General features: G+C 32.2%; 1 protein-coding gene across 24 annotated transcripts in view; it reads left to right on the top strand.

Moving 5' to 3' along the window:
- LOC106876426 (uncharacterized) overlaps positions 1 to 23,445 on the top strand; it is a 1,215,830-nt gene that overhangs the window by 1,104,417 nt on the left and 87,968 nt on the right. For 14 of the 24 annotated variants that reach the window (XM_089352111.1, XM_089352104.1, XM_089352114.1 and 11 more), the window contains one exon: positions 8,032 to 8,064. The exons of the other annotated variants lie outside the window; for them this stretch is intronic. In XM_089352111.1, the coding sequence (XP_089208237.1) occupies positions 8,032 to 8,064 (33 nt within the window). The remainder of the gene's footprint in view (positions 1 to 8,031; positions 8,065 to 23,445) is intronic. 24 annotated transcript variants of the gene reach the window in all.

Here is a 23,445-nt window from a genome sequence, read left to right as displayed (position 1 = left end):
TATATATATATGTGTGTGTGTGTGTGTGTGTGTGTGTGTGCGTGTGTATGTGTGTGTGTATAAAGGTAGCATTTTAGACTTTTGTCAAGTCATCATTTGTTTTCTGTTTTCCAAGATATTTATTTCACTAATTATTTTGGTATTTTATTACTTGTTACTATACATATATTTATATATTTGTATATATAGAATATGTATATATATATGTGTGTGGTTATGTGTGTGTATATATATATAGATATATATATATATATATATATATATATATATATATATACAGACAAACACAATCACAGCAAATGTTTTCATTATATAATTATCATCTTTATCCAAACTGTTATCAGTTGAATTAGAACTTTCCACCTTTTGTTGCAAATTATCTTAAAGAGAATTATTAATATTACTACAGAGACATTTCTGGTCAAAATATATTTGAATATTAAACATTATTGACATCACATACTTAATGTGTTTTGTTTATACACTTATTAGCTTCAGAATTCCATTCAGGGAAAATTTGCAGCTAATAAGCATATAAACAAAAGACACACCTTAAGTCTGTGATACCGGTAATGTTTACATTATTAGAGCTGCTTCTAATTTGAAATATTTGAATATTAGTTGAATACTTTATAAAAGTATAAAAATATGAAAGAGGAAATCTGTATATATGAGCAAAATTATATATTCAAGTAGTTAATATATATATCTTGTGGCCTGATAAAATCAGTTGAAAATTTAATGAACATTATAAATTCATTTACATTACTATAATTTTAAATCATTAATTTAATATATGTTAATGAGATGAATATATGATCAAGATTTTACCAATTATCTTAATAGTTCACTTCAATTAGATTTGTTGAAATGTATTGCAATACAAAATCTCTTGACTGTGAATAAAGTGATAATATAATATCCATGGGAGTTAGCCCTTCATAAATTTACAACCAATATATCAGTGAACTTAGTAAGTCACTAGATAATCATGAGCACTGTTATCTTTGGATGTTGCAAATACTACTAAAAAGAGTACTCATTTGGTTCCTTGTGGTACTGAAATATTATCAACTTCACATCATTAACCTCTTGTAATATTCAAAAAATTAAATCCATAAAGAGAAACTTCCAAAAATTCAAGAAGAAGATTATAAAGTGTGACTTGGTTTAATAAGATGTTTCGGAATTATTAATTAGATGACTAAAGCAAAAGTATTTTTCTTTACTCTAGTGCTTTTTAAAGCACTCCTTGTTGCTTGCAACAATGAATATCCATGTGTAGAAGTTTCTCATTTACTGCATAAAACTTATTTTGTCATCTACAAGAAGTTGATGCAATTTGCTTACATTGAAAAAAGCCATCTTACAGAAAAGAAAAAAAGATTCCGCTCACTTACATAGTTATATGTCATATAATTCAAAATACAATTTTTAAAACTTAAACTAAGGAGGTCTTTGCTGAAAATCAGATGCAGAACACAGAGTTAACAGATACATAATTTGTTGTGAAGATTTTTCTGAGCTATGGGGATAGTGCAAAATGTCAAATAAACGTTTTATTGCGTCTTCTTTGATACATCAATGTTCAGAATTTATAAATGGCTTAAGTTTCATACAGATGTATTTTGTTTATTTATGATTAATTTATTGTTAAATATATATATATATATATATATATATATATATATATATATATAAGGTCCTCATTTTTAACAACTATAAAACAGAGTTATTTTAATAAATTTGCTTATAAATTCCATCTTCACTATTTCATTGGCTGATTCACCCTAGGATATATCAAATGAGCTTATTATCTTAAATATTGTAAAAGTAATTTTACTAACATGCCTCAGGGTATTTAGTTATATCATTTCCTTTCCAAAGTTGCCACCCAATTAAAGTCAGTTTTGCATTCCATCCTGTGGTGGGGTGTGATTAAATGTATCTGAGAATAATAGAATCAACTTAACCCAGCCTATAAAATTTGTTGTATAATAGCTGCATCAGAAAAGCTGTCAAACAATATGCCTTTCATCCTTCTAGGCCCACTAAAATATAGTATCAATCAAGTAGTGCACCTCCAATTTTTGACCTTGTGCCTATGTTAGAAAGAATTATTATTTATTTATAACTCTCTGGACTAATATGTAATGGAAAAATTACCACTATCAATCAAAGGGACAGCAATTCATGCTATTCTCTAGAAATTTTACAATATATTGAGTTTACAGAAATTATGTGTGTGTACATGCATGTGCACACACACACACACACACACACACACAAATAAAGCTGGTATACTTCACTAGCCTGCAATGTCAATGTGTACATATGACAAAGTACAGCATATTGAAAGAAAAGTTGGGCATTAAAGGAATTAGAAATAGTGAGCAAAAAATGAACACTGCTGGTATGGTCATGTAATGCATATAGATGATGACAGCTGCATAAAGAAGTGTTGATGATTAAATCCTTATAAAATTTGTAGGAGAAGGAAATAGAAAGCCATGGAATGAAATAGCAAAGATTAACCTCAAGTTGTTGAGCCTTATAGAGGAGATGATAGTGGACTGAGATTATTGCTGATTAAAGAAGACTCAACCATCTGAGCAAAATTGAGGTCCTAAAAACATACCATTTACATCTATGCCCCTGCACCCAATCTGTACCTGTGAAGCCTCCCCACAGTTTATCTGCATAACTCCAATCCCTTCCTTTCTTCACCCTTCTAATTACTTCCTCAGCCACTGTAATTATGTGAGGAGAAATCCACACATTACATTCCTGCCTTTTTTGCTATCAGTTATCCCTCTCCTTGGAACTACTTACCTCATCAACCATCCCACATTGTCAACATCATCTCTTACCACATGTACCTCTTACCTCCATCTCTATCTCTGTACATCCTTCTCTCACTCCCACACTTCAAATAATCTCCCTCTTTCTCCATCTGTAGTTGTAATGTATCATTACTCTCCATCTCTTCCATTTTATGTACCTGAACCTATTTCCTTCTCTTTGACCCACTCCTTTTTCCTTTACCCTCATCCCCAAGCGAGATTCATCATTGAATGCAATTCCATCTGTGTTCACCATTTACTCCATTTACTTTTATCCCCATCTCTAACCATCTGTCATCTTTCCTCATCCTTGTGAACCAACCCATCCAGCCATCCTCAATTTTTTGTCCCTTTTCTCTCTCTATCCACCTTTTTGTTCCTGTATGATATGCCCTGACACTTCATTTCCATCATCCTTTCTTCCTTTCCAACTCTGGTAGCCATTCCTCTACAGCAAGACATCATCTCTCTCATAATTTACCCTCTCAATACCTGATACAAAGCCACCCCTGTCAATACTACATCCCCACTCTGTCGAAGGGTCTTGTGAGAGCTGTTTCATGACACCACTAGTGCTGGTGTCACAAAAACTCCATCTAGTACCCTCAGTGAAGTGGTTAGCTTTGGCTTTAGGAAGTGCATCTGGCTGTGGAAACCTTGTCAAAGCAGACACTGGATTGCAATGCAGTCAATCTGGCTTGTCAGATCCTTTTGAACAATCCAATCCAGGCTTCTATAGAACAAACATCTTAAATAATGCTATTGCTGATGATGATACACACACATATATATGAACATATAAATGCATGACATGTGTGTCTGTATACACACACACACACACACACATGCATGCACACACACACACACATGCATGCACACACACATGCTTACACATATACTGGGTGCAGTGAATATATTGTTGTCTAAATTATGCAAAAATGAAAATAACACTGACATCTCATTTTAACAAATATATTTACTGAAATTACATAAAAATATTTTGAAATACTACAGAGTAAATTTATTCACTAAAATTGTGTTTGGCTTCAACCATGGCCTCCAGACAACTTTGGAATCTCCTGCAACTCTTCTGGACGGTCTCCTTGTTTAAGCTGGTGAACGCTGCCATAATCCTTGCCTTCAGTTCATCTTTGGTATTGCAAAGGAGTTTTGTTGGCCTAACTGTGTCCCACACATAATAATCAAGGGGTTGCAGTCCGAGGAGTTAAGGTGGCCAGATGTTAGGTGTGATATGGTCGCAGAAATTGTCTGACAGCCATCACTGGGTTCTCCTGCTTGTGTGGCATGGTGCAGAGTCCTGTTACTAGACATAGGGTCTTCCAGCAGCCACCCTCTTGACCCAGGGCAGCACTACCTCCTCCCTTATTTCTAGGGGCATATATTCCAGGTGTGCTAGATGTACACTGCACAATCAGAAAATATGGCAAATTCATTATAAATATTAAGCTTATTAGTTTAATCACAAATTACAATGGAAAACTTTTGTTATACTCCTGCTTGAAATTTGGTGACAGGTATCCTGAAATAACACTGCACACCTCACAGTATACTGTATCATAATATGGTACTGGGCGTATTGTCAGATAATGGGAGAATGGCAAAAAATTAATGGCAAAGGGTGTGAGACAGTCTTGACAACATGGTCACATGTTCATTTTTGTGGCAGAAAGTTGTGTTTAAATTAATTTAAAATTCCTAAACTAAAACATTTTTTTTACAATAATTTTTTTCTTACAATATCATCATATAACTTTGATTTTAATTTGTTTTTAAAACTAATAATACACTTTTAGAATTCAGAAACAAAACTTAAGTCAGGTCAAATTCTGAAAGATTGTGCGTTGATATTTTGCTCAGTGAATTTTGTGATTTTCTTAGTTGTGTGCTTAATCATTTTATTCAAAATTCAATTAGTGTTGATCTCAAATGCTTTTACAATCACAGAAATGCGTGCTTTTAATTTCATTTTCACTGATTATGAACTGATTAGTAACAAAATTTAAAAGCTTTGTAGCCTAAATTTTAAAAGCAGTTTTTCATAAATTTGAATGATTTAATCTTGGAGAAGTATTTTTATGTAAAACTATTTCATATATTATTGTTATGTGTTTAATTTTCAAAGAGACATCGTGTGCCTAATTTGAGTAACACTAACGTTATTCATAGTATGGTCAGTATGTTGGCACTCCGTCGGTTACGACGACGAGAGTTCCAGTTGATCTGATCAACGGAACAGCCTGCTCGTGAAATTAACGTGCAAGTGGCTGAGCACTCCACAGACACATGTACCTTTAATGTAGTTCTCGGGGATATTCAGCGTGACACAGAGTGTGACAAGGCTGGCCCTTTGAATTACAGGCACAACAGAAACAAGAAGATAGAGTGAGAGAAAGTTGTGGTGAAAGAGTACAGCAGGGTTCGCCACCACCCCCTGCCGGAGCCTCGTGGAGCTTTAAGTGTTTTCGCTCAATAAACACTCACAATGCCTGGTCTGGGAATCGAAACCACGATCCTACGACCACGTGTCCGCTGCCCTAACCACTGGGCCATTGCACCTCCATGGTCAGTTTGACAGCACACCCAATGACAGCAGCCACCATATGCCACTGCTTATTTCCCCATTGAATGGCTACTGGCAGAAAAGGCATACACATGAAATGCAATTGTTACAACCAATAAGTACTCCAAGTCATGCAAACAGAGAAAAATAGATTTAAAACTGTAAGAAATAGAAAAAATATAAGAAGAGAATTACAGGTTGATAGAAACAGCATCACTTACACCTGACTTTGAATAATAGCATAAAAATAATTTTTGGTTTAGGAAAAGGGTGACCAATTTTAGAGAAGGAATATTATCAAATAATTGATTCCAGTTCTTGAATGGTGTCTATTTCATTACTCTGAGAAGTATAAGAAAACAAAGTTGACCTAGTAAGAAAAACATACAATTAAATACTAATAGACCAATACTCCTTCAGTTTTGCTAACTGCTGCGCTGATGATAACTGGGTTATGAGTGAGAAAGGAGTTTGGGGATGATCGATCAAGTCCTAAAATTTATTGATAATCTCCCTTGAATTAACTCCTAAAGTTTTAATAAAGAAAGAATATATTCAATAATGTAATCTAACACACTACATTTAAGTGATCAAAGAGAGTAAAACCTTTACTTAAAGTTGTCCTGCAATTAAACAACCAGGAGAATCACATTTGCTAAGCAGTTTATGTGTATATATATATATATATATATACACACACACACACACACACACACACACATACATATATATGTATATATATATATATTTACACACACACACACACACACACACACACACACACACACACACACGCACACAAAATATACATGTATGTGTATTTGAAAAAAGATTTTGCTTAATTACAAATGCTTAAGTCTATGAAAAATCAGATTAACAAAGGGCCTTATTGAAAGAAGTAATAATTTTTTATTTAGGAAAATTTTGTTTCAAATATTGTAGCTGTAGGCTGTAATCAAAGTACTTGTCTAAAAAATGTTTAATAGATACACACAAATTCTTGTATAAATGTGAGTGTGTGTGTGTATGTAGATATTGATACATGTGCACACACACATAAGTATATGTATACTTATGACTGTATGTATATAAATAATTGAAATAAATAGTACAGCAATTAGACTTTTCTTTTTTGTTGATACACTATTTAGACTGGTGTTTAAAATAATCAAAGTGTTTAGTCCAAAGGGCTGTTTCTCTGAGACAAACCTGTATTGTAACCAATGTTTATTTTACACTGGGAGAATACAGAGTTTTTATTTACTAATATAAAAGATATATCTTGCTGATATCCTTTAAGAAGCCCTTGCTTTGCAACTGACCCATGAGTGAAACCAGTTAAGGAATAAAAGGATAATATTATTGATGTTAGCTTTAAAAAAAGCACCATGTTCAAACACATTCAATTTTAAACTAATATGTGTAACTCCTTGTCTAGGTTGGTTTCAAAACTGTGATATTGCATATAATTACTAGATTTTATATATTCAAATGATATTTGTACAGGATTGGCACAATAAAAAAAATTCTTTATTATGCATAGGAAATATGATAGGTATGTGTAAAATATATATTATCTTCCTATCTGTGTATAGGAATATACTCTGTGTCTATGTATACATATGCATTTGTGCATATATGCATATATACACACAGATACACACACACATGCATAAGCATACGCACATATAAGTGTTGCTTAGTATATCTATGTATGTGAATATGTGAATATATATATACATACATGAATATATATACGTGAGTCATCTAAGAAACCATAAGTCAGGGAAAAGATGCACTCATATACATTTTGAATTATATATATATCGTCGTCGTTTAATGTCCGCTTTCCATGCTAGTATGGGTTGGACAATTTGACTGAGGACTGGTGGACCAGGAGGCGACACCAGGCTCCAATCTGATTGGATATATATATATATATATATATATATATATATATATATATATATACATATATATAGTTATATATATTTATATATCTGTATATTTGTATGTGTGCATGTATGTTTACATACATACATACACAAATACATATATGTATGTAAGCATGTATATATATATATATATATATATATATATATATATATATATATATATATATATATATATATATGTATATATGTATATATATATATATATATATATATGCTCTTTGGAAATTGAATATATTTTCATACAAAAAGTTTCCTTTGTAATAATTTTCAGGAAAAAAAACAGAATATTTAATTAGGAATGTAAAAGCTCTAATATATTCATAAAATAACTGATTTTGCCTTTTTGGTTACTTCAGGCCAGTGTAATGTAAAAAATACCAAAATATATTAACCTTTGTTTTGTTATTTTTCCCCCCTCTTATTATTATTATTATTATTATTATTATTATTATTATTATTATTATTATTATTATTATTATTTTCTCCTTTTTATTTTCTGAATACTAAAAGTAGAAAGCAAAAAAAAAAAAAAAAAAGAAATTAAAGAATAAAAATGTGGAAAAAAAAATATGTATAACAAAAAAGTCACAGTAACTGTGGTGATTTGGTTTCTTTGTCCTTAACTGACCACACTCTAAATGGTTCTTTCCAGGTACCTCCTCCAATGTTACCTTGGTGTTTGTTGGTACTTAACCTTTTCTTCATGTTATTCTCGTCTCGATGTCTGTTGGTCTGACTGTACCCTATTCCTATTTTGACCCCCGTTCCTTCAATTATTAATCTGTCGTTGTCACTTGTCTGCTAGTGTTTTCTTTCTTTTTTTTTTCATGCTATGAGGTTTATCAATTTTTTTTTTGTCTTATTTTAATTTATTAATTTTGACATTTTTTCCCTTTTTTATTTTTAAAATTATGTTTTCTAATCAACAACTTTTATTATTACCACACAATCAATTACTACTACTACTACTACTACTACTACTACTATCACTACTACTACTCTTTTTTTTATGAGTAATAATAGAGTCTATTGCAATAGTACAACTTTTATATCACTTTTCACACCATATGTTTCGTAGATTTGGCATATGGAAGTATATTTCTCTTTTTATTTGACACTTGAGTGAAGTAAGTGAAGATAATGCACATTTTAGTATTAGAGGCAATTAAAATGACTAGTGGTTTATGAAATCACAATACTTGATCCTGAAGTGCACTAAATCACCTATTTTTGCCTCTGCACAAATTCATTAATACAAACCAAGATTTATAACCCAATCAAATAATATTTATAACTGCATATTTAATAAAAAAAAATTGAATTAAAAAAGAAATTTTTGAAAATTGTACTGAAAAAAAATCTACTAATAACCATTGCTGTTTTTAACATTTATGCAAGGCCTCAATTTTGTAATAGGTTGAGATTATATGATGCTCTTTCTTTTCTTAATATGAGTAAAGTTATCTGAGCATGTTCTGAAACTGGATGCTTGATTTGATTTATTGAGAATTGACTTCTACCCTGTAATTGTTTAGGTAAATGACCCCAGATTTACAGACATAGAGAAAATGGGAGAATTTTGTCTTTGTAACTTTTATGGTTCATTAGCAACATAATGCAGAAATCAGGGATCCAAACTGGTTTAGTATCACAGTTCAGTTAAAATTCACTGGAGTACAGTTGTTTTTGAATTTTATTTCATATTAATGACAGCAGTGGAAATTTTATGCCATTTTAAAGATTAAAACAATGAAAATGTCCCTGAAAAGAATATTTTTAATTTCAATGAATTAAAATGAAGAATTATTAATATTTAGTGAATTATTAGACTTGGTTATTATTGAGTAAACTACTTCATATTTTATGTCCTTATAATATTACCAATGTAAGATTATATATGTAACTACCTGCCTTTTTCATGCCATTTATCACATCTCCCTTAGTATTACATACCTCACACTGTCTTTTACACTAATTCTCTGAATGAATGAAATAGAAAATGTTGGGTGTGGGGTGAAGTGTTCTAAAATATTGCTTACTAACAAATGGTGCTGACATCAGTGTATGTTGGCTGGTCACAGAGTTCAAGAGAGCTTTCATGTGGTAACTTATTCTACTGTAAATAGCAACCAATTCTTGCTTTTTCTCACCCTAATGTCTGAAAGGATATACCAAGCATTGTAATTTTAATATTCAAAAATGTAGTATGCTCATGTCTGGAACACATTATCCTAAGTTCAATCTATCACATTTGATATGGAGCTAAGCAACAGCAATCTAGTTCCTTTGAGCCCATGATTAAATAAATACATTAATTAGACAATACAGTTTTCTCATATTAAAAGAACATTTTGTATTTATAAGATTAGATGCAGGCACATCTGAAAAAAATTAGATTATACAAATTTAATAAGTAGGTCACAGTCTGAATTCTAAATTCATCAATATTTCAAGAATCCTATATTAAGTTGGGTCAGTTGTTCCTTTTGTTGAGCTTTCCAGCTTGCTACTATGTATAGGCTTGAGAATTGCCAGATATCTAAAACTTAAAATGTATTTTATCATGGTCATCATATGTACGAGATGGCTTGGTACTAATGTGTTATTTTTATGTATTTTATCAATCATAAATGGTTTAAATTTTGAAATGAAATTAGGACAGATATGAGCACAAGAAAATGATGTGTATTACATCAATGGTTTTCTATCATTTTCCTAAATAACAACAATTACCACTACTACTGCTACTGCTGCTACCACTACTACTACTACTGCTGATAATAATAATATTAATGATAATAATAATAATAATAATAATAATAATAATCCTTTGTACTATAGGCACAATTTGGCGGGAAGGGGCAAGTCAATTAGATCAACTCCAGTATGCAACTGGTACTTAATTTATCAACCCTGAAAGGGTAAAAAAAAAAAGTTGACCTCGGCAGAATTTGAACTCCAAATGTAGTGACAGGTGAAATACTGCTAAGCATTTTGCTTGGCGTACTAACAATTCTGCCAGCTCACCACCTTCATTACTATTACTACTACTACTACTACTACTAATAATAATAATAATAATAATAATAATAATAATAATAATAATGATAATAATAATAATAGTGTTTCTTCTGTTAAGTGCACATTCGGTAATTTTTTTTAAAGAATTGGCTTAGAAACATTAAGTAATGTGTATTGCTAAAAGTGATGCACTTCGGCATGAGTGCTATTCTATTTCTATTTCTTGTCCTTTTTAATCTGTGTAGTGAATCTAATAAATGTCTCTTTTAGTGCTTGCCACATTTATACTAATATGCAGATTTGAGGAATTGAAAGCAATCTAAAAATAAACCATGTAATATGTGGCAGTTACTATAACTAATCTTGCTTCATGAACAGTCTGCATACATTTGCTGGAGTACAGTAAGTACATAACTATACGTTGAAAACATTGGAGATGATAGTGCATTGGACTATATCAGTTATTGTATTTAGGTTTGTTCCTCTCTATTTGAAGTTAAGTTTTGCTCAGACTGATATTACCTTTTAGTTTTTCTGCATCAATAAATGCACTGGGGTTTCTTCAGTTAATTATTAATTTTACTTAAAAGTATTGTCCAAGACCCCTGTGAAAACTAAATTTTAAAAAAATGTGTTTCTTGCATAATCAAAAGTCATATTTATTAAAGGTGAGGAAACTATAAATGTTATTAATGAAGTCACGTGGTTAAACTTAGAAATCCATATTGCTTGTCTCACCAGGAGCTAGCTTTCAAACACTTTAATATAACTGTTCATCATATTAGCACTTCAATTTTCTATTTATTTTAAATGAGCAATATAAATATATATATATATATATATATATATATAGATATAGATAGATAGATAGATAGATAGATATATATATATATATATATATATATATATATATAGATATAGATAGATAGATAGATATAGATAGATAGATATGCATGTGTGTGAATATTTTAGTAGATGTGTGTGTGTTTGAAGGCCATAGTTTGAATAAGAACTCTGTACATAATTATCTACAGTTTATTATCAGCAAGTAGTCCTACAAAGAACTCGTTTATTTCATGGGTTTAGTTAGTAGATTAAACAGTCTCATCGTAGACTGTGAGTTTGTTCCTTGAAGGTCAGAATACCCTGAGTGATTATATACTGGACTCATGAAATGCATGAGCTCTTCATAAGGCATCTTGCTCATGATATGTATTCATGCATTTCACATGCTTTATCATGCTGGCGTAGGTTGGATGAAAACTTATAGAGACAGTATTTTATTGGTAGATACTCTTCCTATTCCCAATCCCCATCAGTTTTTCAAGTAAGAGATTTTTTAAATTCCATCAGTATTGTTTACATGAGGTGAAAGACACACCATCACTATTTTGCTCAGATAGTATTCTGTGAAAATGCTGAGAATGTTGTTGTTGTTGGCACTCCGTTGCTTACGACGACGAGGGTTCCAGTTGATCCTGATCAACGGAACAGCCTGCTTGTGAAATTAACGTGCAAGTGGCTGAGTACTTCACAGACACGTGTACCCTTAACGTAGTTCTCGGGGACATTCAACGTGACACAGAGTGTGACAAGGCTGGCCCTTTGAATTACAGGCACAACAGAAACAGGAAGTAAGGGTGAGAGAAAGTTGTGGTGAAAGAGTACAGCAGGGTTCACCACCACCCCCTGCCGGAGCCTCGTGGAGCTTTAGGTGTTTTCGCTCAATAAACACTCACAACGCCCGGTCTGGGAATCGAAACCGCGCTCCTATGACCGCGAGTCCGCTGTCCTAACCACTGGGCCATTGCGCCTCCATGCTGAGAATGTAAGCATTCACATACTCACTCACGTATGTACTGACAGATTTCTACACAGTTTATGCCTGCCAGTTTCACTCACAAGTCATTAGTCTGGCAAGACACTAGTCCAAGTGGCCACGCTGTGGGATGGGACCCTAAACCATGTGGTTACAAAGCAAACACTGTATCACACAGCCAAATAAGCATTTTAGGATGTCTCTAATGTTTAAATCAGCTGAGAAATAAGTGCAATTTCTTTCAAGATATTCCAGTAGCATCTGTGGTTCAGAATAAGGATTCTTACAGATAATACAGGGTGTTCTTGTTTACTTCAACATTCTGGATAAGTTTTTTTTTTGTTTTTTTTTGTTAACTATATGTCATTTTGGTTTAAAGGAGAGCACTTTCAGAATTTCTCAAAGGATGAATCTCTCTGGGTCCTGTTTTTTTTTTTAATTCTGTATAAGAAATAACAGTTTATTTGCAAAAGGTGTCAAATAGTCAGCAAAAAAGAAAACAAGAAATACATAGAAAGTATAAAATACAGGAAACATCAAAGCAAATTGAGAATGAGAAAAAGAAAGAAAGAAGAAATTTTAAAAGGAAAGATAAAGGAAGAATAAAAGATAGGATTTAAAAAAGTAGAACAAATTAAATGTTATTCAATAAAATATTTTTATTTTGGAGGGGTTCGCCCAGGTAAACCCTGGCAGAATCAATGGCAGATTTAGTGGAGGTGTATTATATGAAAAAATATATTTTCTTTCGTGCATAGAGAGGCTTGATATCTCTCATTTGGCATAAGCATATACTATTTTGGATATGAGCTTTCCTGAGGATCAGCCTTGTTTCCACAGTGCATAGACCACAATTTCATCTAGCATTCATGTAAGGTTTGCATTTCTTTGTAACTTTACATGATACTAAATACCACCATTTACTCTTTTCAATAATCAGATGTACTTTGTTACGTTGTACCTAATAATGTCCTGATGGGAAAAGATATACATCTTGAACAGTACTTCCATTTTGTCAGTGATATGCTTCTGGTTGATGCCACAATTTAGGTCTATAGATCTAAGCTAAGCTTTATAGATATGGGTCTCTACATTACAAGATCCATTTATGGTTCCTGTGGCAATGTTCCAACATAGGCAAAGGCTTCTGTGCCGATTTATGAGTTGTCTGCTCCAAATTAGCAATATAACTAACTATAAAATTAATCTTATGCCTATATATATGGTTACAGGTGAAGTGCTTATCTGTTAATCTCTCACTCACCCATTCACCCTCTCTCTCTCTCTCAGTCTCTCTCTCTCCTCTCACGGACACACACATTGTTCAATAGAATGATTCTGGTATTACAAAAGATTTTTACAGTGGTTTTACATACACACACACATACATACATAGCTAACTAGATAGATGGAAAATGAACTACAGTTGAAATGGCAGTGGTAAAAAGAAAAATCTATATCAAATTTATGTTGTGCTTGACACATGTTTGAGCTACCTGCATAAAGAATTTGAATCAAGTAAAGTAGAACTTAACTCAAACATTTATGTAAACACTGCATTTATGATCATGCAATGATATATTGAAATGCATCAGCAAACATTGTAATTTGGAATATCCATATTATTTCAAGAATTTCATAACTTATTGACTAAGTTCTTGGTCTGTTGCTTCATCAATATAAGTAATATAGTGTATTGGTTCATAGATAAGATTATTGTGTCATATTATCGGCTAAATTAATATGCATATGTGCCTGTGTGTAAGTGTATATATATATATATATATATATATATATATATATATATATATATATATGTTTAGATTATAATATGTGTGTGTATGTATCTATATATACAAACCATAAATGCTCACATGTGTGTGTTTTATATATATATATATTTATGAGAAATAATGTAGGGAGACAAAAGATAGGTTACCAAAATATATTCCATTGTGAAATCATTATGCCAAAAATATATAGATATATAAACATACTCAAAATATGTTAAAAATACATTAAAGTTATATCGATATAAATATGTTAAGAATATATTAAGAATGTACAAAAATATAGTCCTATTTATTTTTTAAAAAGGCTATTAAAATATATTAAAATATTTAAAATGTTGTAAATCCATATGGTTTATAATTTGTTTAAAACCATCTACCAGAGTAATAAAAATATCTCTTTATAAAGGTTGTCAGCAACAAATTCCACCATAGTTCATAACAAAAGTAGTCTTACCAGTTGGATCTTCTTTGATGAAGGAGGCAGTGGTATTGAACAGAATTTAAGTTCATCTTTGCACCACACTGCCCCCAGAAATGACAGTTAGATATAAACTCCTATATGGATTTATTATATTTTCTACACTCAGATACTAAGCGAATTTTAAACTTTATGGATTTACAATATTAATCTATAATACCATTTTTAAAAAGTAAGACCTATACTTTTGTACATTCTTAATATAATCTTAACATCATCATCATCATCATCATCATCATCATCGTTTAACGTCCGCTTTCCATGCTAGCATGGGTTGGACGATTTGACTGAGGACTGGTGAAACCGGATGGCAACACCAGGCTCCAGTCCGATTTGGCAGAGTTTCTACAGCTGGATGCCCTTCCTAACGCCAACCACTCAGAGAGTGTAGTGGGTGCTTTTACGTGTCACCCGCACGAAAACGGCCACGCTCGAAATGGTGTCTTTTATGTGCCACCCGCACAAGCCAGTCCAGGGGCACTATTTATATATATTTATATCTATATATTTTTAATGTACTTTTAATATATTTTGAGTATGTTTATATATCTATATATTTTTAGCACATGATTTGGTGCATATAATGATTTCACTATAGAATATATTTTGGTAACCTATCTTTTGTCTCTCTTCATTATTTCTCCTATTTTTCTATGGCTCAGATACACTGAGCACTTTGATGTGCTCTATATATAGAGATGATTCTATCTCTAAAGTATATATATATTTTTTTAATGATTCTGCAAAGAAAGAGGCTTGGAAATGCCATTAATAAAGACTGATGAATGTAGAGAAAATGGGAGGAGGAGAGCCTGCCAAATGTTAACCTAATTGAAGGACCAGCTACCCGAATCGACAGTTCTTTGGTAGATAAAGCAGTTAAAGATATGAAAACAGGGAAAGCCCCCGGCCCATCAGGAATCACTGCCGAGATGCTTAAAATATCTGGCAGTGTGGGTTATGGGTCTAGTCACCTGTATTGTAAATCAGGTGGTTCATGAAGGAGTCATACCCAATGACTGGTGTAGCAGAATCATAGTCAATTGCTACAAAGGTAAAAGTGATGCCTTAGAAATAATTACAGAGGTATCAAATTGTTGGATCAGGTGATGAAAGTTACAAAGAAAGCCTAGATGAGATGCAGCTTGGTTTTGTGCCAGGGAGAAGCACCACTGATGCTATATTTCTGGTAAGGCAGCTACAGGAGAAATACATAGCCAATGATAAACCTCTGTACTTGGCTTTTGTTGACTTGGAGAAAGCCTTTGACAGGGTCCCCCGATCCCTTATGTGGTAGTCAATGCAGAAACTAGGGATAGACAAGTGGTTGGTGAGAGCCATACAAGCTATGTACAGGGATGCTACCAGTAAGGTGAGGGTTGGCAATGAGTACAGCAAAAAATTCAGGGTACAAGTAGGGGTTCAGCCCCCTCTTGTTTATCATAGTCTTCCAGGCAGTAACAGGAATTTAAGACAGGCTACCCCTGGGAGCTCCTTTATGCTGATGACATTGCTCTTATTGCTAAATCACTACCAGAACTAGAGAAGAAGTTCCAGGTATGGAAGCAAGGCCTAGAATCAAAGGGCCTTTAGAGTTAACCTAGCAAAAACCAAAGTCTTAGTAAGCATATAAAAATCACATATTCCTTCAGTTAGATGGCTGTGCTCAATCTGTAGAAACTCCATTAGATGCACCTGATGTAAGCTTTGGACACATAAAAGGTGCAGCAATATCAGAGAAAGGTTAACAGGGAAACTTGCTTTTGTATGCAGAAGATTCACAGATACAATAAATGCTGAAAATGTGCAGAAAATAGACTCCATCAACTGCCAGGGGATCAAGCTAGAGGTAGTAGAAGCTTCCATTATCTAGGTGACCAAGTTAGTGGAGGTGGATGCTCTGAGAGTGTAGCTGTGAGAATAAGATTAAGCTAGGCAAATTTCAGAGAGCTCCTACCTCTGCTGGCAACAAAGGGCCTCTCTCTCAGAGTGAAAGGCAGATTGTATGATGCCTGTGAGTGAATAGCTATGCTACATGGGCTGTGATAGCTGAGGACATGTGTAGGCTTGAAAGAAATGAAGCTAGTATGCATCGTTAGATGTGCAGTGTTAGTGTGCATGTTCGACAGTGTAAGCATCTTGAGAGAAAAGTTAGGCATAAGAGGCATTAGATGTGGTGTGCAAGAGAGACGACTGTGCTGGTATGGTCATGTGATGCATATGGATGAGGACAGCTGTGTAAAGAAGTCCTGATCTCTAACTGTGGAGGGAACCTGTGGTAGAGGTAGACCCAGAAAGACATGGAACGAAGTGGTGGGGCCTCATTGAGGCAATGACTAGTGATTAAGACCTTTGGCAGTATGCTGTGCTTGAGAAAACCCATGAAGCCAAGTGAAATCATAGTCATGGCTGATGCTGGTGTCATGTAACTGGCACCTGTGCTAGTGGCACGTAAAGCACACCTTTTGAGTATTGGGCCTCACAGACGAAAAGTGGCTGAGTTCCTTTCAAGTGTTGGGCCTCACAGAGGTAAAGTGACTGAGTTCCTTTTGAGTGTTGGGCCTCACGGAGGCAATGATTGAGACCTTTGGTATTATGTCATGTTCAAGAAGACCCATCAAGCCGAGCAAAATCACAGTCATCGCAGATATTGGTGTCACACAAATGGCACCTGTGTCACTGGCACATAAAAGCACCCATTACACTCTCAGAGTGGTTGGTGTTAAGAAGAGCATCCAGCTTTAGAAAACCATGCTAAATCAGCCTGCAGTCTGGTGCAGCCTTCCAGATTACTAGCCCTGGTCAAACTGTCCAACCCATGCCAGCATGGACAACAGACGTTAGATGATGATGATATATTATATTTGTAAATATATGCCACACACACATACACATTTAGGTAGATAGATATGATACATGTATATATATATATATATATATATATATATATATATATATATATATATATATATATATATGTATAATATATAGACATGATTATTATTATTATTTCCATTTCACTTCTCAGAGCTCTTAATTTCACTTGCTCTTGCTAATTTTGTATGAGCAGATAACAGTTTGTTGTCAAGGGTCTCACAGGGTCTCTTTCCACAATACTTAACATCCAAGTAGCAATATCAAAATCCTCACTGTCCCCAATAAAGCAGTTTTCTGAGCATGTTCTACCCACATATCAATCCCAATTTCTCCAACAAATTTCTCAAATCTGGTTGTTGATACTCCCGTTGCCCCTACAACTGCTGGGATGACATTTACTTTCTTCACTACCCACATACATGCAATCTCATCTCTCAGTGTTTTGTACTTCTCAATCTTTTCCAGTCACACATACATCCCAAATATAGCAATATCTATGATCTTAGTTTCCTTCAGCATTTTATCAACTACAATATCTGGTTTCCTAGCATCAATCACTGAATCACACATTATTATTATTATTATTATTATTAGAGCAGCAAGCTAACAGAATCATTAGCTCATGAAACAAAATGCTTAACAGCATTTCTTCTGGCTTTACATACTGAGTTCACATTTCACTAAGGTTGACGTTGCCTTTCATCCTTTTGGGGTCGATGAAATAAGTACCAGCAGCACTCTGTTGTCAATGTAGTCAACTGGCCCTTTCCTCGAAATTCCAGGCCTTGTGTCTGTGTTAGAAAGAATTATCACTATTATTGAGTGAGGGAGCAGTGCATGCCATGAAAGTGATGATGGGATACAAATATATGAAGCCCCAAATACCTATTATGACTATTCATCTGATATACCTAGCTCATGCATCATAACCATATGTGCATGACATGGTGATCTAGTATCAAAATAAATGATGCATGATCTTGCAGGTGGAGCCCACTTAGAATTTTCTTGAGGTTGAGTAGCCCATCCTGCTCAAAAGGTCTCTGAATAAGAGTTGTTTAAGGATGATGAATGAAATACCCATGTTTCCAGAGGTGAATTATTCAAACCCCAAAGAATTCCTTTCAACACATATTTATGAAGCATCCCCACTACTCCTGTCCATGATCTGAAATGCATATATCATCAGCCACCAAAGGACATGCTCAACTAATTAAGGTCAAGTAACTGACAAGCACATCTGTGGTATTGAGCAGAATATTTGCTGTAGCCCATCTTTTACACTAAGACAAACATGTACATGTTAACACTTCTTCTAATCAGTTAAGATCAGAAGCCATGAGAACCACTGCTGGGACTGCATCAGGTCATTTATTATTATTATCAGTAGTAGTAGCAGTGGTAGTGGTAGTATGTGGGTGTGTTTCATTACAAAGGAGAATGAAGTTTCACTCTCATACCTTTTTGCATTAACTACTTATTTGAAGAATGCCTTCAGTAATATCATAATTACCTGAACTATACATTTCATCTTTAGGGTGCCTCTGTACAGTATTTATATATACATTTACTTTATATCAGTTTAATTTTTCGCTTTTTCTCTTGGGGATCACAGGTAGAAATATAATTCATTAGTTCAAATTTAGTTTGTGGTCATGTACGCAGCCAAGAATAAGAGATCTGGTAAGAGATCAAACTAATTGAATATAGTGTAGATATAATATTGTAGATTACACAATTTATGATAATGGTTATAATGTAGAAAATTATAATTAGTTCCAGGATTAGTATTGTTGAGTTTGATTTAGCATAACTATAGGAAGAAAATCCAAAATTAAGATATGTGTAAATTCACCGCTGTACTTATTACATAATTTTCTCCTTGTACATATACATTATAAGCCTATAAACTTAAAACCTTTGTGCCTATATAAGGGATTAATAATGCTTGGTTTCAATCATTCTCAGTTAACTTTGTTTCTCTCTTATGTGGATTTCATAAAGCAAATAACAGTATTATGCTGAAGGTTGATTTAGTTCCCTCTACCCTTGAAAAATTTAGCCTCATCTCTACCTTCAGCAGAAATTTATATTCATATTTATTGTTATTACAATTGCGAGTACTGCGTGGTTGAATTGTCAAAGCCATGGAAAAATTCTTTGTGGTACTTTCTTTACATTTTCTAATCAAATCTTGCTGAGACTCGCTTTGTCTTTCATTCTCCCAAGGATTGAAATATAAGCACCAGTTAATTATTTAGATTGATTTAATAAACTATGCTCCTTACCCCAAAATTTGAGGCCTTATGTATAAGTTAAAAACAACATCAACTACAATAATGATAATTTTAATAATAATAATTATTATTATTATCATCATTATTATTTTTCCATTTGACTCAATATATATCAAAATGATATTGAGTAAAATTTGTCTATCAATATTTGCGATAGACTGAAGTGAGAAATTTCGAGAATGTTATTTCAAAGCAGCTTCTTTCTACAGGTGTTACAAATATCAGTGCTGATAAAATTTTGTTAGTGCTTATACACATGTAGTTATATATTGCATACACACAATCTTACACACTCAGAAGCTTGTAATTACTAAGTTGTTAATATATTAATTTTTTTCTCTTGTTTAAATAATATTATTTTCATCATATTTTATACAGATTTTAAAAAGTAAATTTATTTTATTTATTTACAAAATATTTATTTCATTTCATTTATTTCAATTATTTTTTAATTCTTTATTGGTCAGCGCCCTTTAGTGCTGGTTTCATATATATATACATGTATATGTTTACATACATACATACATACATATATATATATACATATATATATATATGTATATATATGTATGTATATGTGTGTGTTTATATATATATATATATGTGTGTGTATATATATATATGTATATATATATATATTTATATATATATATCTCTATATACCTTCCTTGTGAATGTTGTGGTTGGTTAGTTGAGCACTGTATGTCGTCATTGTTGTTGTTATTGTTGTTGTTGGTGGTGTTTTTAATTTTGTTTTTTGTTACGTTTGTATATTATTTTTTTTCTGTAACTTCTTTTTTGAATTTCTGTTATTTCTTCAGTTTTGTTTTTCTGTTGTGTCATTTGTCTTCGTTTCTGCAGTAACTGTTTTTCGTTATTTTATCTTTGTTTTTTCGTTTTTTTTTAATGATGATGACAAAATCCAGTATATATATATATATTTATATATATATAAGCATTTGGCACGATACAGTTTTAATGCCAGAGTGAGGCCAATGAATGCCACTGTGGCTTAGTCACACCATGCATGCTGATCCGCGCCCCTTTCCCTTTATAACCTCCCTTTTTACCCCACCCACCCAGAACCTTTTTTCATTTTATTCTTTTCATTTTCTTTTATTTGGTAGCACTAATTTTACCCTTGCATGTGAAATACAGCTGCACATAATTATTTAATTCTGCATGTTTGCAAATATTTTCTTATATCAATATTTCATTTTTTTTCTCATTATTTACAAAAAATAAAATATTAAAGCATATAAAAAATTTAATTGCGCTCATTTGAAGCATATATTATTATGATTATTATTACTATTGATTTCTCTTTTCTTGAACAGATATTTTTTTCTTCCAAATTAAATCAAAGTTTTGAAGCATTTTGCTTTCCAATCTGAACAGTGTCATTGTGATTAAATTTTATCACTGTTGTTATCGTTATTATTATTATTATTATTATTATTATTATTATTATTATTATCATTATTATTATTATTATTATTATCATCATCATCATTATTATTATTATTATTATTATTATTATTATTATTATTATTATTATCATTATTATTATTACTATCATCATCCTTATTATCATCATCACTACCATTCTCATTCTCATCATTTAATTAACTTACAATTCATCCAATCAGATTTTTTTTCTAATTACCTCACTATTGTTATTTCATTATTTTTAGAGATTGAATGTTATTATTTAAATTAAATTTGTATGTTGTTTTAAAAATGAAAAAAAAAAATAAAACGGGGCAAGAAAAATAGAATAACAGAATATAAGAGAAAGGATGAAACAAAACAAAAACTAAAAATACGAATAGCAGTTAAAATAATGTGAATATTTATACTATCAAAGAATTATTAAAGACAAAAAAAAACAAACAGATCAACAGACAAAGTTACACAATATAACAAATCCAGGTTTATTCTTCTCATGTTTAGTGGATTTTTTTTCAATATTGTATTTGAGAAATTTGTAAAGGGAGGTGTAAAATACTTATATAAGAATTTTCATTTGTTTCACACCTAGAAATTCGTTATTTCTTACAAATGCTAACACATTGAAAAAAGAATAATGACCCTCTTGAATATTTTGAAAATTTTAAAAAAACCATATTTATTGAAGCCTTATTGATATCTTAAAACTCTTACGTAAGACAGACAATTGTTAGTTAAACTCCATATTACTCTTCTTTCATTCTCTGGCTTTGTAGGATTGTTGTGCATGTGTGTGTGTGTTTATACGCATACACACACACATGTATGTATGTATGTGTATATATATATATATATATATATATATATATATATATATATATATATATATATATATTTATATTTATATCAGTAACGTGTGTAACCACCTATGTAACATATTTGCATTCTTCTACCTAAGCATGATCTTCAATAGATTTTGTTACAGTCAATGAAGTACAAGACAAGATGATGCCATGTCATAAAATGTGAGACATGACTGTCTTTCTGCGCCATATATTCCCCCACACCAAATGAGAATACAAAATAAAAATAAAAATAGCAGTGCTGTGTCTTAAATCAGTTTAGTAGAAATCTTACTTATGATAGTGGCTACACCATCATATGAGCTCTTTCAAACTCTTACATAGAAAACACTTAATTTATTTGGAGGCAGATTTCATGAAAGATGGTTGGGTGTACTGAAAATATTCTACAATTAATGCAACCTTCATATGTAGTAACTGTTAAAATCAATTCACTTATTTTTGATTCATCAATATCACATCATAAGCCACACCAATAACAAAACAAGTAAACAAAAAAATACTATTAATATTAACTTACATACACAATATAAAAATTTGCCTTTTCTTAATGGGTAACAGATAGATAGTTTCAGTATCACATATCACATGACAGGATACCATCTTTCTATCTAACTTCAGTAACTCCTATGAAGTTTGTTGAAGATCATAGTAAACAAAGTCATTGGTTAAACTTTTTGAATTGACTGGGCATGAAGTGAGGTTGGCACAATTTCAGTTGTTACTAGACAGAAGTGAAATGATTGAATTATTGAGTTTAAAGATAATGGAGGAAGTTATCAAAAGGTCAGAGTTTGAGATTGGAGAATGTGAAAGTGCTTTAATTGAAAAGTTTATATATATATATGTTAGTATGGGAAATGTTTCTTTAACAAGAAGAAGAATTTTGCTATGACTGCAACAGCTAATAAATGTAGGAGAAGATCATACTAGCAAGTACTATGTTTTTCTTTCTTACAGATAGGCATTTGGAAGTGGGTGGTGTAATTGATTTTCTTTCTTTTTTTTTCCATCTTTTAAAGCCACTGTGTGTTAATGTTTCATTATTGCAGGCAATACATTCTCATGGAATGAAATGCTAGGATTTGTAAGGGATACATTTTAACAAGATTATTTAGGATGTCTCTAGGATTAAACTTTCCATGTGTATAGTTGACTGTTTTATTGGGCTTACAGCAGAAGTAATGTTGGAAGTTGGAAAGATCAGTGGTGATGTTGAGAAATTTTGCTAATTTCAGGCCAGTTTCTATAGTGATTGCAAATTCATAATCTGTAAAGAAGTGGTAGAATTCTTTCCTGATTTAATTGTTTGAGCTAGTGTTCAAGTTAAGTTCCACTGCATGGCATCTGGATTTTTGAACTATGATGACAAGTTGCCCATTGCCTAGTGAGTTAAATTTGTCAAATGGAAACTGTACTTATATAAATCTGTGTCAGATGGAAACTGTACTTATATAAATCTGTGGCAT

Source organism: Octopus bimaculoides, chromosome 5 (assembly GCF_046866305.1).
Source record: "Octopus bimaculoides isolate indiv1 chromosome 5, ASM4686630v1, whole genome shotgun sequence".
NCBI classification, from domain to species: domain Eukaryota; kingdom Metazoa; phylum Mollusca; class Cephalopoda; order Octopoda; family Octopodidae; genus Octopus; species Octopus bimaculoides.
Note: the sequence above shows the minus strand (reverse complement) of the source record. Positions and strands in the feature narration are given on the sequence as shown.